Raw genomic sequence first — 18707 nt, 5'->3', positions numbered from 1 at the left:
CTACGCTAGTTTTGTAAGAAGTGTTTGAGGCTTAACTGCAATTTAACGGCTTTTGTTAACGCCAGCACTGTCTGGCGTTTGGACTGATGCAATAGAGCTTAGACTGTCCAGGGTGTCTGGCTGCTCCGTTCGGGGACAGACGCAGCACATCTGGTAGGGACCTTCCACCCATGCAGAGTTTAGTGAAGTGTTATGCCAAATACAGTAACTACTGTTCAATGGAGCAGAATCTTTGATGTCACTTCCTTTTTTTTTTTTTTTTTTTTTTCTTCAAAAACAGCTTCTTTTGAAATCCCACCGGTGATATGATATGGTCATGTTGGCTGAAGTTCTTCTGAACTTGCTCTTTGGGTCACTTTAACCCTTAGAAGTCGTAATTAATAACATTTACATTTGATACATGTTCTGAATTGAGTTTGCTCTTCTCCCTTCTGTCTGTTTTGATGTTAAGAAATGTACAGGATGTTTCTCTTTCTGTATGCACAATAACCTCAAATTCTTAATACAAAATCTCTCTTCTACTTCCAAACACAAACAGTGTCTTATTTCAGCGAGCTATTAGCAAGAGATAATTGACAATAACTCATAATATGCCTTTGTTATTGCTGGTGATAACTGTGATTTCTAAGGGTTAAAAGTTCTTCAAAGTTTCATTTAGTCAGACAGCCCAATATGTATCTACAAACATAATCTACTTGATATTAGTAACGTGAAACCAGCCATAGTTACCAAGCTATACTAAACTATATTTCAAAATGCATGACCAGTACAGGACACGTCTGTCAGATTTCTGTGATCAAGCATGTTCTCCGCTGCCTCTGGAACAATTTAAATAAAACATCAAGCACCTCCAACAAAAATATTATCGTACATACATTTACTGACAGCTCAGACCATGTCTTTCTACGGTAGGTCAAATGGCCATACAAGTATTATGTGAATATTTGTATCTGTTAATAAAAATAGCAATAGGTTTTCCAGAATTTGCCCTCAGAGTTAAGGAAAAAAGTTCAACAGTTTATCTGCAAATGTCTGAGCCAGCCGGATCGTGCACTTTTTCTTATGGCATTCAGAACAATTCGTGCAAACATGTTTGTGGCATTTCTTATGAATCTGACAAGCTGCCAAAGGCTGATCAAGAGCTGGGCCTGCGGCTTCGTTTTTATAAAGCTGCTTTAAAAAAACAACAACAAACGCTGGTTAGTGACTCATTCTCATGTTGGCAACTGATTTACTATGATCCTTTAACTAACTTTCAGAAAAATCCTTCCCCAAGGCATTTTTGAGCATTGGTAATGCTTCTCGACGTTCACTCCATACTTATTTACACACTACGTCAGAATGAAAACAGAATCTGAGTGTATAAAAGACAACAAAGTAGTGACAGATCATACACAACCCAAGAACAGAAAGAAATGCCCTATTCCAATCCAAATAAAATAAAGCCACTGATCTTTTCCACATGGGAAATCCATGCTGCAGGAATAAACCAACCAAGGCTATCTTCAAATGCAACAGTGTTAAATGTTAAATAAAACTTTTTTTTTTCTTTCATTTAATTAATTGATACTGCTCATTTTTAATAATCCACACATCATTACAGTCTGGATTTTCATCACAAGTGGTAGAAAACCTGGAATGAGGAGATAGGAGGCTTGATTTTTTTGAACTGGTAATGGGCTCAAGAAAATTCAGTCTGTTAAATTTAGCAGGTCGCAGAGTTGATCAAACTCCAAATAAAAAAGGGGTTAAATCAAAATGGCCGCCGTATGATGCGCAGCCGAAACAAGTGATTCTCACTGGCTGCCGTTGTTGCTACCGCTGTTGTTGTTATTGCAGAGGTCTCCGGCGGTGATGGCTGCAGTGGGTGGCTGCACGTTGTCTGCCAGATTGTGGGCGTGCTCCAGGAACAGGTCTTTGAGCACACTCAGTTCTTTGCTGAGGAGCTTGATCTTGGCCTCCAGTCTCTCATTCTCCTCCTTCAACTCGTTGACACGCTGCTGTGTGTCCAGTGCCTTCTGCTTGCTGCGCATGCGGCTCTTCTTCACAGCCAGGTTGTTGCGCTCCCGCCGCTGCCGGTATTCATCGCTGTCTTTGTCTGCAATCGTTTTCTTCATCTTGCTGGGGGGTGTAGCCTTGCCGCCTCCTCCTGGGCTGACTGGGACTAACTGTGGGACCTGAGAGGGAGGGAACACACTTAATCTAAAAGCACTTGACTTATCCATGCTCTGTCCACAAAGGCGTTCACTGGTAATAACTATGGAGAAGTTGGACCTGTCTAACAGAGCACTGGCCAAAATCTTGTTCACCATGATGAGAATCTGAACTGCATAATTTGTTTTTTGTCTTAATACATAAATTATTCACATCAGAGTACAGTGCTCGTTTAAGAGTCGCTATTGCTGAATTATGATAGTAGAAGTGGCACAATACAAATTTTACTTTCTTTTCCAATACCTAAATAGAAACCTGGAGTACTGACTAATATAGATCCAATTTTTTTAAATTGGTAAGCATTACAAATGAGCCATTTTAACTGTTCTAAATAAAGGCCATCACGCTCTAACATTCTACTACCCCACAGGAAGAAATATGTAGCTAACAATGTGACATTATACATTGTGAACGTGTACTATTTCAGGACAGATTTGTTACAGGATTTCATCAGATTCATAATTTTTTTTAAATCTTGATGTCACTCCCAAACTGATACCCATTGCTACATGCAATCGGTGTGTGTGTGTATATATATATATATATATATATATATATATATATATATATATATATATATATATATATATATATATATATATATTTCCAAATTATGTTTATTTTGTTATCTTGTTATTTTGTAATTACATCAACTCAATTTTTATATATTATATATACACATATACACACACACACACACACACACATATATGTGTGTGTGTGTGTGTATATATATATATATATATATATATATATATATATATATATATATATATGTGTGTGTGAAACTGAGATCTGACCCCTGGTATGCTGCGATTTTTTTCCAACATTCTATAAAACTTGCCCAACCCTGGCAACCGCTGTTATGAAAGAGCACATTTGTGGGTGCAGCTTAAATAGGTCACTTGGCATCTTAACTGATCCTGTCTACCACTATGCAAGTTCATCAAACTGGGAGAAATCTCTACCACCTAATCTGAGCCTTCACTTCTTGCTAACCTGTAACACAGCATAACCTGTACTAAGAAGTTGCTTATTTATTTTTTGTTTTAGTTCAACAAGTTTGGACAAAAGTATTTAATATACTCACAATGGTTTTCAATTCAATGTACCTCAGATTCATCATTTAGTTCCAGCTAAGGTACAGCCACAGCTAAGGTACTGTGTAATGCCACACAGCTCACAGTATATGGTTTAAACTAAAACTGAACTTAAGAACTGATTCAAAATTTGACAGACATTTTCCCTAATAAACAAACAAGTATTTAGCAAACAAACAAGTATTTAGTCTACAGCCACAGTTTCATTCCACTGTGCACCTTTGTTTCATGGATGCAACAAGGCCTGTAAATAGGCAGGTTCAGTGTGAAGATATAAATGAAATGTTTTGTATCTGAGTATGAAAGCACACATAAGGATCTATGTGTCTATATGCATGTGTATGTACCTGCTGTAGGCCTGCTGTGGCTCCTGTGGAGTTGGACGTGCTGCTGTGGGCCTGGATCTGTATAACACTCACGCCGTTCTGATCTGTGCTGGTTGGCTTCTGCTGCGACTGCTTGCTCATTTGGATCTACTGTCCACTGTGTCTCTCTCTCTCTCGCTCCCACACCTGCACCGACCTTCACCGTCGGTCTTTGCTGGTGCTTGTTGTTAATGGACACTATGCAAAAGCAGAATGGGATGGCTGGCTGCCGCAACTGCGCGATTATACTGTTATCTGTCTACAAAGGAAAGACAAAATGACAATTGTTATACCCTCATCATCATAAGACATCGTACAAACACAATTTTCCCACAACTCTGCATATGTATAATCATATATTTTTATTACAACACTTGACTATCTATCTGAAGTAAATGCACCAAGGCCCTTACATTTTAAAGCCTTTCCCAGATTACTTTTTTATGCTTTTCCCGACCTTCTATGTTCTGTTCTGTTTGCTTTGTTTGAGGTTTGTTTTCTTACCATGGTAAAGAAAACCATGAAATGTGAAGGCATGAGCGAGAGTGCATCAAAAAGAACATAAGAGAATATCGATAGGGACGTTTTCTTTCACTGTATACAACGATTATAACTATCAAAAATAAAATGAAAATGTAATATGTAAAATGGCAATAAATGTGTATGGTTGGATTTAAACTTCCCATTCATATATCCAATGTTCAGCTCAAAATGAAAATTCAAATTTAATTCTGTAATTTTAACTTGCCATTTGGTATACTAGTATTGATGTTTTATTTACACATAGATTTTGGTGCTTCATGAGAAGCTTTATTTAAATCAAAATATATTTCCAGAACAGCATATTCACGCTTAACTCTATAAGAATTCATTTTACTTGCATTTTCAAAGATTACACCAAGCTAAAAAGAGGGCAAAAATCAGACGTAAGTGGGAAACATCTCTCCTCTTTGCAATTCAAATTCTCACGTACTGTGCTAACTCCGCCTTTGAAAACTCATTTGACCAGACTGCATTTTCATGGTTTTCCCAAACGGTCAATCAAGAGCACACTCAGCAGAACACTTTATCTAAAAAAATGGAGGCTGAGGAGTTTATTGCTACTCTCTCCTTAGCAGATGAGGTGAAGAAGAAAAATACAGCCACTGATGCTTAAAGTCTTTATCTTAAGAAGCCGTTTAATCGAATGTGTGGCAGAGTATTCTGGTTTATCAAACTGGTTGAACTTGGCTTCCTTCTCGACAACTTTTTTTTACTTTCCAGTCCACCTTAAACAGCACGGCAGTTACATTCTGGTGCCTCAATGTGTCTGGATGTTACTGCAGCACTGTTTAAGTGGGAACAGAAAATTCGAAGAAGAAGAAGCTAACTTCAGATTAGTTTTATGCTGATTGCTGAGATATATCAGCAATTTCTGTAATATTCATTATTAAAAAAAAAGCTGAACATAAGGAGACCACCTAGCTGAATTTGACAAAAACAAGACAGTAGTAACACGGCAACATATCTACATCTGATTATCACTATGTGGATTAGAAAACAGCTCTCAATGCTGAATCTCTGTCTGCCACATCTGTAGCATACAGTCAACTAACTCAGACAATAATTTCAACCAACTCATTGAAACAAACATCTGCTGCTTGTTTGATTAAAGATTCTTCATGGGTTATGTATAAAAACAAAGTAATCACCACAAAATAATATACTGCACTGTTTCACTTATCTTCTAATGTAAGACTAGCCACACTCTTTTTAGATAAAGGCTTTTCCAGTGAGCATGACCCTGGCCTCACCCTGATGGGATGATCGACAGTTGGGGAAGACTATGAAAATGAAAATGCAATCTAGTCCAATGCATTTTCAAAGTTATTTAGACACAGAATGAGTGCAGTATTCCACAATATGTAATTGCAAAGAGGAGAGGCACCGTTTCCCATTTACACTTTGACATTTTAAATGCAATTTAAATGCATTACTAGAGAGTGAAAATGCATATAAGATTAACACAATACTGCATCACATTAAGCATGAATATACCATTTGGAAATACATTTTTACTCATAAAGCACGCAAACCTTTTGTAAATGAAATGTCATTACTACTATACCAAACGACAAGTTAAAATTGCAGTACTAAATTTGAATTTTGACCTCAACATTGCATATATGAGTGGGAAATTTAAATGAAAACACGAATACACTGCCACTTTACAAATTATATTTTTTATTTGATATTGGTATGTATCTATACCTCTGAAGTCAATTTTACATTTTGGTGTTAGTTTGTAGCAGGTTGTTACTTTGTCAGCAGAATTCCCTTTTTTTTTCTTTTCAAAATGCTGTTGTTTATTACAGCACTTTTCAAGGTCTGGGAACAGCTGCATTTAAATAATATGCTTTTCCAGAACAGAAAGGCTGCTGGCTGCAGCTTCTGGATCACAATGAGGTTTATTCTATAGAAAACCTCATAGAAGGAAGAAGCTTGTACATACACTTATAACATCAAACGTCAAAAAAGCCTGGTGGAGCAAAAATGTGGAGGCAAAACCATTATCAGAACGAATTACAAAAAAAAACACATTTATACAATTTTCCCCACAGCCCAAGATTGATCAAGGGAAGATGTTTGGTGTTTGAAGTCTGCTCCTTTTTATATTTAACTAATGTTACTGTGTAAAATTGACTCGTTTCTGAACAAGTCCTTCACGTGTCACCAGTGAAAAATCTGGTGCAGTTCTCGCACAGCAACATTTCGCAAAATCCCAGCGTTTAAAAACACTACACATCCACCTGCGCCCACCAATCACTAGCATGTTGCCAGGCAACGCGCATATGTTGCTAGGTATCTCTTGTCTCGCGCTCCAGTCGTTGCTCGCGGTTGCATCATCGCGCTCCCTCCCGCGCTGCGCTCAGGGAAACTCCGCACTCACTCACACACACAACGTGTACGCTTAAATTAGCGACCAACAACGTGGCAAAGTTTCTGCGGCAAGCAGAAAAAAAATCATAAAGTGTGTCCGCTCAGGCTTTAAAGGACGAGCTGACCAGCTGTCAGTTTGCAGGACAGCTCAGTCTGCCGGGAAAGCGAGTTAAGTTTGTGTTCATCTTAGACAGCAAGAACACAAAGCTGAAGTCAGCTTCTTGTTCGCATTATCCCGTTCCACCTTAAACGGTGCAGGAGTAGCCCGTCTGCAGAAACTTACATATAACTACTGCTTTGTTTAAGGCGGAACGGGAAAACTCGAAGAAGAAGCTGACTTCAACCTCGTAGCCACAACCACATCGCAGCTAACGCTACGTAACTTCAGTGGAATGACGGGGAATACCGCTAACCTCGCTAGCCACTTTGTTAGCAAGAGATCAATTACAGAACGCTAACACAAAACCACAACAAGCTAGCCAGTAACGTCAGCGCAATATTAATATTATGTGATTTGACAAGATAAGGTGTTTGCAAAAGTGACTGGGCTTGGCCACCCGCTTGGGAAACAGTGAGCAGTAAGTTATCTCTGACTAAACTTACCTTATGTTAGCCATTAGCTGGCTAGCCACATTCCTAACAATGACGTAAGGCAGAAACAGCTTAGCTAACTTATATTTTTATTTGCTCGAGCAGTCGTACGTTGGAACTCCCGGCAAACAGAAGATTTTGAAAATTCTGCCCAGTTACCATAAAATGTCTGCTGCCTTGAAACAAGAATGAAACCTGTTTTGCAATCGGATTTAGCCGCAAGGTACTAGCTAGCTACTGAAGTTAGCGATGCTAGCTAGGAAGACAGCAAGAAACCTGCCTGAAATTTAAATTCGATTTTTTTCGACTGTACTTTCCACAAAGGCTTCCTAACCGTCTTACCTGATCAAGGTTCAGATCTTGTAAGTCATCCTCTAAAACCGCGAAAAAACCTGCCCTTTCTTTTCTGTTGACGGGACAGAAGCACCGGAGGAGCTGTTATTGTTTGGTACACTGAGCCGTGCCTGGGAGTATTGCGAAATCTTTTTACCATGTAGGGAAATCTGCCTGCTCAGCCAATCAGCGAACAGCGTCGAACAGGATGACGAAATACGGCTGTTGATTGAAAGCGTTTTAAACCAATCAGATGGCTAGACAGAGTTTCGGGCGCTCTTGTGTAACTAGAGTCATGAGATCATAGAGTGAATTCGCTCAGCTGGAGCGGAGCAGTTAGTGAACTCCAGAAAATGTCCCTTGCGCTTTATATGGCACAATTATACGCCACGATCCATTAAATAAAATAAGAAGGGGATCATAAGTGTATCAAAGAACTGATATTAACAATTGTTTAGAAAAAAGAAAGTGTTGAGGAAAATGGTACTAAACAGTCAAATTCCTAGGGGCTGTTGGATTGGCAGCCAGAAGCTGATTTTTAATATTCCAGATAGAAGGATTTTACGATTGAGGATTTGTTTCTTCGGGTAGCTTCGGAGTCTGTGTAGTAAAAAAGCTCCTGAACAAGTCAGTTTTTCAATCTTAAAATATACAGTGAGTCCAGACGTTTCAAAATGTGTACGTTAGACTTGCTCACAGATCAGGGTTTCAAAATGTTGCCTAAAATCATATTCAGTGAAAATCAACATGCTCACTATAATATTCTATAAATAATTTCTGGCTTTTTTTTTTTTACACATATGCAACTAGAAACGTGAGAAGTTTGAAAACTTTACACAGCTTGGGTTGTAAGGGTTTAAGGGGTTCACTAATTACACTTTACTGGTGTAAGTTAAACTGTGTAGTGAGAAACACTGCATTGAAAAAAGTTCTGTAATATCAACTTATGCGATTAGATTGATGTAAGATCTGATAAAGTGTGACTGATTCTTGAATAAATCCATAGGTCACACCAGAGACATGTCCCCACCACGTTTTTAATGCCACGCTTGCCAGTTGCTTAAAATGCTCTTTGTTGAAAAAGTTCTCAAATAAAGCTTGATAACCTCTTTATATGGCACCTAGAGGCCTGTTTACAGTAAAACCGCCTTCTAGTGTAGCCTTCTATCAGATGCCCAGCCAGTATGCTTTACTGGGCTTCTCAGCTGGCCCTGGCTGTAATTATTAAAGAAAATGGTCAGACCTAAAGGCTAGTCCATCACACTCAACATGCCTTTAGTTTAATCGAAATGAATGTGAACTAATGTGCCTTTATTTAAGTAGGTGTAATGATGCTGACTCACAGAGTCAACGTTTAACCCAGCACAGCCGTAACTACTGTGCTCTGCGGCAGCTCGCGCGCACAATCCAACTCTCATTTAAAATTCAAAAGTTAACGGAAATCCAACGGCCGTGTGTCTTAGTACTGAGGAAGATAGTTCAGCTCTGATTTCAACAGAAATATTAAACTATCCCGAAACATTACCATTAGGAGGTCTCTCAGAATCAGACTAAAGCTTCTGGATCAGCTCCAGCTCAGGTTAAGCTGTCTTGACCTATGAGTGCCAACGTTAGCCAGCTAGCCTAGATCCACGGCCGCTGAGGTAAGTTAGCTCTGACTCCGACAGTTGCTGCTTTACTTTTGGGCGTTTAAGCAGAGAACTGATAAAAAGTAAACACGCTAGCTGTTAACCTCTGTGATTGCTCCTTAACAACCCTAAAGTTAGCTGTTAGCCTTCCGTTTTGTCCGGTCGTAGAAGGAGTGGTTCTCGCCATGTCCTCAGGTTTCTGGATGAGAACCCTTCAGCTGCACGTAACACTAAACAAACTAAAACCAAAATGTGTGTAGCGGTCAGTACATCATTACAGCCATTCTCCCCCAAGGTTAAGCTCAACGTCGTAAATCACCCAATAGAAGCAGAGGGGCTCCTGTACTGCAGTAGTGGAACAGGAGGATTAAATGTGCACAGTCAGCAGGGTCAGCTCAACTGCTCAAAAACCAAATGATAAAGATATGCTCTCACACTGTTTGTGTGACTGCTTTAACAGGTCTGCCATTGTGAACATGTTTCTAATGGATCACGCAACGCTATTTTTTCTCACCTCGTCTTTGTTCCCCCGCACTTTTTAAGCAAGATCAAAGCCGCAGCCGTTCATATTTTCCTTTCACATATCAGTCTAACAGCTCGCATGTAATACAGTACACACATGTAAACAAATCAGTCTGTGCTGACCTCCATCTGTTTTTTCCACTCATCTGAGTAAGTGCAGTAGGAACAACTATGTGGTCTCATTTTCATAACATTACAAGGCAAATGCTACTCAAACATGATTAGCCATAGGCTAGGCATATCTAAATAAGGGGAAACATGAGGCTATAATAACTTATAATAACTTAATATAGACATGTATTATTTTGTAAGATGTTAACGGTTTGTGTTGTTTTTAATCACTGACTGTAAATGTGTAATGCAAAACCTATTGCCTTTTAGTTGTCTGAGCTAACTCATTAATGTCCACATCTGAATTTATTTTTCTTTGATTCTTACGTTTTCTGAGCATCTTCAAGTACGAGTCTGATGAAATGTTTCAAATCTATCACACCATAGGGCTAAAAAAATATGTTTTTCATCATACTATTATATAATTTAGTCTTTTTGTCACCCGGGAACAACAGATTAACACCACGATAGGAAATAAAAATTCAGCTGTGAATAAAAGTATGCAAATAAATATGCATTAAGGTCTAACTAAGCACAATTTCGCTACTTTAGACCAGTTGGGCTCTCTGGCGTTTTCCTTAACGTGCTGAAGTTGTTAAGCATGCAAGTTTTAATGTAGATGTAATGTAGATGTAATGTAGCTTAACCCGGTTTTACTGGGGTGTATTCAGGTATTATATAATGTGACCGCGGACACTTTAAGAGACTCTTGTTCATGCTGCTGTAACCTGTGTGTTTTTTAATGAGCAAAATGAAAATGTATAAACATACTCATTAAATTGCAAAAGTAATTTTTGTGGAAAATTGACTGATGACACTGAAAACTGACTGATGACACTGATACAGACATTACTGAACCACACACTAAAGCCGTAATAGCTGTGTCCAGCCTCCAGTCTAAATCTAAGTTCAAATCAACAGAAAACGATTAAGTATTTTTAGTCATCGATGTCTTCCCCAATATTTATGTTTCCGATTTTACCGTAACTGATCCAGTTCGAGAAGAGCTCTGTAGGACTGTACGCTGCAGTGCTTGTTCTAAATACCCCAAACCTTACTACTGAAACAGCTCACGGCCTGATGGGATGTGTGTAAACATGTAGATGAAGGGAGGGTGTCGCGCGCTGTGGCGGTAGAGGGAGCTCCCCTCGCGCCCTCTGCGCTGCTGCGGGGTGTGTGCGCATGCCGCCTGCGCGCTGACGGTGAGTTTGATTGAGCAGTCTTAGGGGAAACACACACACGCACCCTGAGTTATCTGCTTCTGCTTATTATAACAGTTTTCATATAAGAGCGTTTTAACGCACTTATTTATCGCTGCTGTCGGGACAAAACCTCAGATCTCCTTTTTTTCAGTTTTTGACATAATTTGAAAATGCCCGTTGCCCTTTACATTGTGTGTCATTTTAATGATGAATGGACCAAAAGAAAGGTCCAAAAATGAAATGGAAAAAGTCTGGTTCCATTGACCTACATTACAAGGAAAGTTTTTTTTTCATTCTCCTGTAAAGTTATAATTTTGGAGATGCGAGGTTTTGTCCTGACAACAGCTTTAGCGTGTATGCATCGAACTGTAGATCACACTTTATGTTTTCGTCTAACAATCTCCGCCCGCAATGATTGATGGACCTTCCGGATTTGGACTGCTGAAGCCTGAATAATGATTAAAAAACATTTCTGTCCTTTACTGCAAGCTAGAAAAACATTGCTGCGCTGTCTCTATTAAAGCGCTGTAAAGCAGACAATGTGCTTGTGTTTGGTTTAATTAGCTACGAACAAAACAGCCAACCACTGTCTTCGCTTGACCTCGCTTAACTTTACATTTTGTTTTATTGATTAATTTAGCGAAACACACAAGGCTGTGTATAACATATGTTTTGCATCTCAAGCTAGTCAAATAAATAAATAGATGTGTAAGTTATTGGCGACATTTGTACTGATAGTTACTGATGGATTAGAGATTGTTGTAGGAGGTTTTGCCGTCGCTCATAATGAGCGGTGAAGCGAAGCCCGTTCTACTGCAGCCAAGCCTGCAGCTCCCGGTGCTGCCGTTTGATACACGGGATTCTCTATAGATGTGAAATTGGAGGTAAACCGCAAGCAGTGAAAAAACTCGGATCCGGGACGTTTACCTTTGTAAAAGTGCCGAAGCAGCAGGACAGTGCATGTAGAATAAAAGGTGATGCCTGGACTGTGTGTTTGTTTCTGTCTCCCAAATGGAGTGATGTGTGTGTTCGCGCGCGCGCGCGTGTAGCGCATTAGGACCCCGCCTCTGTTCTACGGCTCTATAAAAGCGCGAGCAGTGCGCTGTGTGTCAGACGGGAGGCATACGAGCGCAGTGAGGAGGTGCTGCTTCACGCGCACACACGCACACTCACTCACTCTCTCTATCTTTCTCTCACACACCTACACGCGCAGAGCGAGTGAGCGGGACTCCTGCCGAGTGGCGCCCCATTTCCGCGGACGGCCAGCGAGAGTGATCGGTGTCCAAAGTCCGCGAAGCTGGATTCCCGGAGCTCGTCACCATGGCCGGCGGCGTTTAGGTCCTCCATGGAGCAACCAAACTTGTACGAGGTTGCCCCTCGGCCCCCTCTCAGCAGCATCGCCGCGAGTCCACACGGCGCTTACTGCTACAAGGACGATCTGAGCGAGATCTGCGAGCACGAGAGCTCCATTGACATCAGCGCGTACATCGACCCGTCGGCACTCAACGACGACTTCCTCGCCGACCTCTTCCACAGCGGGGGTGGAGGAGGAGGAATAGGCGCGCGGCAAGACAAACACAAGCTGGCCGCGGGTGACTACGGCGGCTACGCGGACGGCGCGCAGCACGCCTACGGCTACGCGAGCGGCTACGCGGACCCGTTGAAGCTGGAGACAGCGTACGAGGCGCGCGTAAGGCCCGCCCTCGCCATCAAGCAGGAGCCGCGAGAGGACGACGAGACGGGTCACGGGCCACCACTGCCCCCTTTGCCGCCGCCCGCCTACCAGCACGCGCACCAGCATGGCCATCCCCACCACCCTCACCACCACCCGCCGCACCTGCAGTACCAGATCGCGCATTGCGCGCAGACCGCCGTGCACCTGCAGCCGCCGGGACACCCGACGCCGCCGCCCACCCCGGTGCCCAGCCCGCACCATCACCAGCACGGCGGGTCCTTGAAACTGTTAGGAGGAGGAGGGAGCGGAGATCGCTCAAAGTCCAAGAAGCCTGTGGACAAGAACAGTGCCGAGTACCGGCTGCGGCGCGAGCGCAACAACGTGGCCGTGCGCAAGAGCCGCGACAAGGCGAAACAGCGCAACGCCGAAACGCAACAGAAGGTGATCGAGCTGGCGGCGGACAACGAGCGCCTGCGCAAGCGGGTCGAGCACCTCACCCGCGAGCTCGAGACGCTGCGCGGCATCTTCCGACAGCTGCCCGACGGCTCTTTCGCCAAGGCCGTGGGCGGCTGCGCCTGAACGGAGAGACGGCGCGCAAGCTCGATACGGTTCTCTCAGTTTTCTCCCCCCCTCAGAGCGTCCGCCGGATGGACTTTAAAGACGTGACACGATACTGAAAAAAGTGTTTTCCACACGAGCCAGGCAGCTGCGGTCTACATGTGCCTTTTGTACAAAAATATTACTAATGATAATAATAATGGTAATAATGATAAGCTCATGTCTGCACATAGTCTATTTGAACTTATGGACTCAATGGCTGTGTTGTATTTTTTTCGTGTCAATGAAAATGCCAAACATATCAGTGCAGCTCATTTAGGGCATGATTTCACTTCAGCAGCCGTTCTTGATGGTTTTGAAAGGTACCAGCTTTTCTGCCCCCGCCCCCCTCCTCGGCAAAGCTAAATCTGCATCGTGCACAAGGCTTTTTTTCTTGCAAACTTCTTATTTGCAAAGACATAAATGTGCACAAGGCTTCTTGCAAACTTTTCTATTGCAGAGACATAAACGTGCACGAAGCTTTTGGCCCTCTGTTTTGCAGAGACATCAACGTGCACTGATGAACCTTCGCTGCCATTCTGCTTACAGGCTGTAGCTCAGCTCCACACCCTTCACAGTACGGTAGTCTGGGACGGGTCTCGTCTGCAATGGGGGTTGAATATGTCTGTTAAATGGACTGAAAATGTCAAGCCAAAGCAAAGGACTGGAAGCCCATCCTCTAAACTGTGGTCATCTGCCCTTCACACGGCGGATTTATATGCACTATGTGTGGTCAGATTTCATGACCTGACGGAGAACATGTTTGGGGTACTGATGTGTAAAAGCTTTGTATTTATGCAGTAATGATGGGTGTGAAAGGAGGATCGCCCTGCGCTTTCTCACCCCCGTGAAGTGCTGTTGTAGCTCAGTTCATGTTTGTTTTGTTTAGTTTTGTTCTTTGATGAGAACTGAATATCAGTGCCTTTCGACTTTTCCTGTCCTCTCCTGTCGTCCACTGGCAGAACTTTTCTCTTTTTTTGGATTCTGTAAATTGTTGAAATACAGACTAGAGCAAAGGAAAAGGAAGCACTTTTTTTTACAAACCGCCATATTGCAAATGTTATATGAATGTTTAAAATACTTTTCAATTGTAAAATGAACATTATATATGCCAAAAATTACGAATTATAATAAAAAGAATATTGTGTTACTTATCATCTGCTGCTATTTTACTTAAAGGCGTGACGACGTCAGTGCCTCTTGATGTTTGAACTGAATTTGTGTATTGTGTATCAGGTGTATGGCAGGCAGAAGGTTACAATATAACGCTCTAATTTTCTAAAGGTGAATGCAGTTTGTCAACCCGTGTTCCTCGTGCCTTTAGCAAAGTTCACACTATCTGAAGTTCCACCACTCATCGATAGACGGCGCTTCTGAGTCGTCTGAATGAACGCTAGATTCACATTTCAAAGCGGGTTGATAAAATCTTGAACAAGGCAGTGAAAAGTATCATTATTAAAAGCCTTCCTTGTCTACTAGCATAACAAATACAGTACAGTATATAACCTGATTTCTCTGCAGTAAAACATCAGTGAAACAGTGCTGATTAACTTGTGTTCCCTTCAACTGCATGCAAGCCCATACCACAAGAGAGGTTTTACTGTGTGTACACATTCATACATGTTTCAGCAGGCCTCCAGTTCACACCAAATCAACAGAAATAGAAACCTGCAGTCACCTATACAATACAGCTAGTCTATTTACTTTAAATGGTAATGGTCAAAATTTGGTTGAACTGAAGTTCTCTTTAACCCCTTAACATTCCAGGCTTATCACATACAAACACTAATTATTAAGTAACTACAGGGACTTCAATGCAAATTAATCTAGATTTTCTTGAGTTATAGAAGTGAGTTATTAAACTTTGGCCTGCTGGTGGGCCCATGGCTTAAGCAGAGGTTAAGCAGTAAAGTCATCATTCTTGAGTGTGTCAGCAGTCACCCCCACTCACCAATATTTACAATCAGTTTTTATATTTGCTGTGGATCACACGTTACATGTGCTGAATCATTGACACCAATGATAAGTGATATCATCCTGGCCATTCATCAGCAAAAGTGATTGATTAGTCTTTTGTCTTGAGCTTTCAGTTGATCAATTTGTCAGCATATGCTCAACAATTGGACAGCACTGATAACGTCAGCACAGATGAGGCAGATAGAAAGAGAGAGAGTGTGTGTGTATGTGTGTGTGTGTGTGTGTGTGTGTGAGAGTTTGTGTGAGAGAGAACAAGAGAACAAGTGTCTTTCAAACCTGTGGAGGCTTGATCAATTTTTCTGCCATTTGCTGTGTTTTCACATAATAAGGAGCAGTGTGATCGAGTGAGTAAATCATCAATGCTCTCTGATGAGCAGGAGAGAGTGATAGTGCAGTAGGAATGCACCCGCACCTACTTCACCTCTTACAAACACATCTGATTAAAATCAATCCCCCGGCTTGGCCTCTGTTTAGTCTTTTTACTTTATGTTCAGTCTGTCTCTGACTTACATTTCTGCTCATCTCTCCCTCTCTCTCTCTCTCTCTCTCTCTCTCTCTCTCTCTCTCTCTCCTCTTGTATTCTCATACTTTTGCCTTCTCTTTCTCTTAGTCTTTCAGTGTTCCTGTCCTTCTCTCTCTTTGCTCTTTATTTCTCCCTCTTTCCTTCTCTTTGTCTCTATCTCTCCATCGTTCTCTTCCTCTTTCACTTTCTATCTGAGTCTCAGTCTCACTTCTTCTGATGCTTTCTTATTCTCTCTCTCTCTCTCTCTCTCTCTCTCTCTCTCTCTCTCTCTCTTTCTCTCTCTTTACTCTTTCTACCTTTCTGTCTTGCCAGCTCAGTACTTGGGCCAGGCTTTCTCTCCTTCAGCTTCAAACGTGAATGATATCTTCTGTATGTATATATATATATCTTTCCTCTTTCTGGCTCTCTTTTACTGGTTTGTATTCAATCTGTTTCTCACTAACTCTTTTTCTGTTTCTCACTAACCTCTGTTTCATGTTCTCTGCTTCTCTCTCTCTCTCTCTCTTAATCCCTCTCCTCCTCTATTCCCCCATTCATGATGTTCCTCTCCCACGCCAGTATGGGGTTCCTGTAAGACTTTCCGCACAGATGTTTGAGGGCTCCAGTGCAGCTCGTAGCCAGGGAGAAATCAACACTGTTTAAATCTGGCTAATGACATACAGTCAAATGACGTGTTGCTTGGACATGTAACATCTTGATATGTGAATGAACAGTGATGTGGTTCACACATTTACATCACTGAGCTAAACAAACATAAGGGCACAGTCTCCTGGCCTGATGCAAGTACACACATTCTACCTCAACTGATTGATAAATAACACATTACAGCGGTCTTTAGAACTGTGTTATAATACCGCAGCTACATTTCATGACAGCAACTGTGTTACATTTTACAGTCTTATTATGAGGTTGTTTAAATGCGGACTCCCGAATGGCGCACTGGTAAACAGTGACTAACAAGCAGAGGCGTGCCTTGTGGCTTGGAGTTCCATTTGCCGTTTATGACTGGGAGTCCAGGAGAACTGCAGTTGGCGAGGATACAGATGAGCGTCTGCATCCAGTAGTGTCCAAGTAAAGAATTCACACGCCTCAGAAGAAGCATGTACAGCTATCAGCCTCTCTGATAACGTATTTAAATAGACCGACACTGCAAGTAATGGGAAAATGATTTATGTGAAATTAAAAGTATATTAAAAGGGATGAAAACTTAATACTTAAAATGAGATGTATTCAGAACACTCATGAAAAGAAAATGTCTCAGACCTAATCTATGTGCCAGGCTGATGTCACTCAAATGTTGAACCAAACCAAAGTGTGAAAATCTCAGCGGTTTCTGACTGCTAGTCATCATTTTTGGGTGAGCTTTTTTCCACACGCTATACACCTCACTGTGATTAAGATCAGGGTTGGAGTTGTCAGTTTCCTATCTCATTAGTTATTCTAAACTGGTATATGGAGATCTCTCATATTTTAGTTGGAGCTTGACATAATGTAAATTTGGCTTAAAAACATTCTCTGAAGTTCTCTGAATTGGAGATGGTTAATTGTTAAAAATGCAACTTAATCGTTTACTCTACATTTCAGATACAACAGTGATGTGGGGTTAATTTTAGCTTAAGAATAGACTTAGTTACATCTGTTTTGAGTTCCACAAAGATCTTAATGTTATTCTGTGTACAATTGCAGGAGTGGAGTTATTGTCTTATGATATATTTTTCATCCAGAACATTTAAGAGAGAAACAAAATATCTTTCACGAAGAGATGCCGAGATAAGCTATTATATAAAGTAATGATTTCTACATGGTTGATTCCGAAGGGAAAAAAAAAAAATAGTACATTTATATTATGTGGAGGTTCTTCAAACTTTGCAAAGTGCATTTACAAAAATAATTCTTGAGGGAACCAGAAGTGGTTCTTTAATGTCATCTGTCCAAAAATCCCTTTCTGGAACTTTTTTGTTTAAGATTGCCTGGGATTCAAAACTACATAAAGATCTGGAGGCTAAGGCAGTAGGTGTGGGAGGTTGAGGGTTAATTTAAGAGGTCTGGCACAGGGCAGTGGTACTCAGCTCTGATCTGGAAACTCACCATATCCTTGTGTTTTCTCCAGTCCAACACACATTGTCTAATTTGACAGCTGTCTTCCTTGAGTTGGGTCAGGTATGTTAGAGCAATGAAGGGGATCTACATTCATGGAATCTGCAGAACGGTCATAGTGTGCCACTGGATTAGACACCAGTTAAAGTAAATGCTTGCCCAAAAAGTCTTTTCTCAGATCTCTTAGACACTAAGTTATTTGATTCCTATGTAGATTATGGCTTTATGCTCCATGTAATCCACAGCCAATCTATGTTCCTCTGCAACAGGCAAACACAACAAATGTGTTGAGAACAGCCAGTGTGTCCGCAGGGTGGTTGGATGGACCTCACTCCTCTGCGAATGGAAGACATTACCCAGCATGCTAATGCGTGACCGCACCTCTTGCCGTCTGATCTTCTACAGTTGATCTCCTGCTGCCTGATCTCCTGTGGCTGAGAGAACTCTCCAGTGAGTTACCTTTCCATCTGCTTGTAGTCCAACATCACATGTTCCTCAACAGACAAATAGGATTTGACTTGACATTAACATAAAGTATTGCTTGTGAAGATTTGTTTTATGTTGAGCATGTATTTCGAAACAATGGCCTTTGTTTTTAGATTTTTTTCCAGAAAGGTTTGTTTTTCCTCAACACAGATCAAATGGAAGGAGAATGAGTTTATTCATGAAACGATGTAAAAATTAAGAGTTACTTATTGAGTCAAATCAGAGTTTTGTAAACATTAAAAAAGTTGTTCGCAAATATACTACTTTAGTTCATCTTCCCAGAGCACTCCCCAAACTACTTCTGGTTCCCTAAAGAACATTTCAATGGACAACAAGAACCATTGTGAATATGTGGATTTTTACAGGT

The 18707-nt window shown here is 41.2% G+C and overlaps 2 protein-coding genes across 2 annotated transcripts; one reads left to right on the top strand and one right to left on the bottom strand.

Annotated features, from left to right (window-relative positions):
• Positions 1-231: 231 nt before the first annotated feature.
• Positions 232-7659, bottom strand: cebpg (CCAAT enhancer binding protein gamma). The gene is made up of 3 exons (XM_017693241.2): positions 7532-7659; positions 3662-3938; positions 232-2177 (listed from the first exon to the last, which is right to left on the bottom strand). Exons 2-3 carry the CDS (start codon positions 3779-3781, stop codon positions 1797-1799), a joined length of 501 nt encoding a protein of 166 aa, XP_017548730.1. The 5' UTR covers positions 3782-3938; positions 7532-7659; the 3' UTR covers positions 232-1796.
• Positions 7660-12106: 4447 nt separating this feature from the next.
• Positions 12107-14412, top strand: cebpa (CCAAT enhancer binding protein alpha). Its single transcript, XM_017693240.2, has one exon. It carries the CDS (start codon positions 12331-12333, stop codon positions 13237-13239), a length of 909 nt encoding a protein of 302 aa, XP_017548729.1. The 5' UTR covers positions 12107-12330; the 3' UTR covers positions 13240-14412.
• The last annotated feature ends 4295 nt before the right edge of the window (positions 14413-18707 follow it).

Source organism: Pygocentrus nattereri, chromosome 25 (assembly GCF_015220715.1).
Source record: "Pygocentrus nattereri isolate fPygNat1 chromosome 25, fPygNat1.pri, whole genome shotgun sequence".
Taxonomy (NCBI): Eukaryota; Metazoa; Chordata; class Actinopteri; order Characiformes; family Serrasalmidae; genus Pygocentrus; species Pygocentrus nattereri.
This window is presented reverse-complemented; position numbering and strand designations above follow the sequence as displayed.

Coding starts and splice junctions, on each gene's coding strand:
- cebpg (XM_017693241.2), bottom strand. CDS start 3,781: ATGAGCAAGCAGTCGCAGCAGAAGCCAACCAGCACAGATCAGAACGGC. Junction 2,178..3,661: donor CCACAGCAGGCCTACAGCAG/GTACATACACAT, acceptor CCTCCCTCTCAG/GTCCCACAGTTAGTCCCAGT.
- cebpa (XM_017693240.2), top strand. CDS start 12,331: ATGGAGCAACCAAACTTGTACGAGGTTGCCCCTCGGCCCCCTCTCAGC.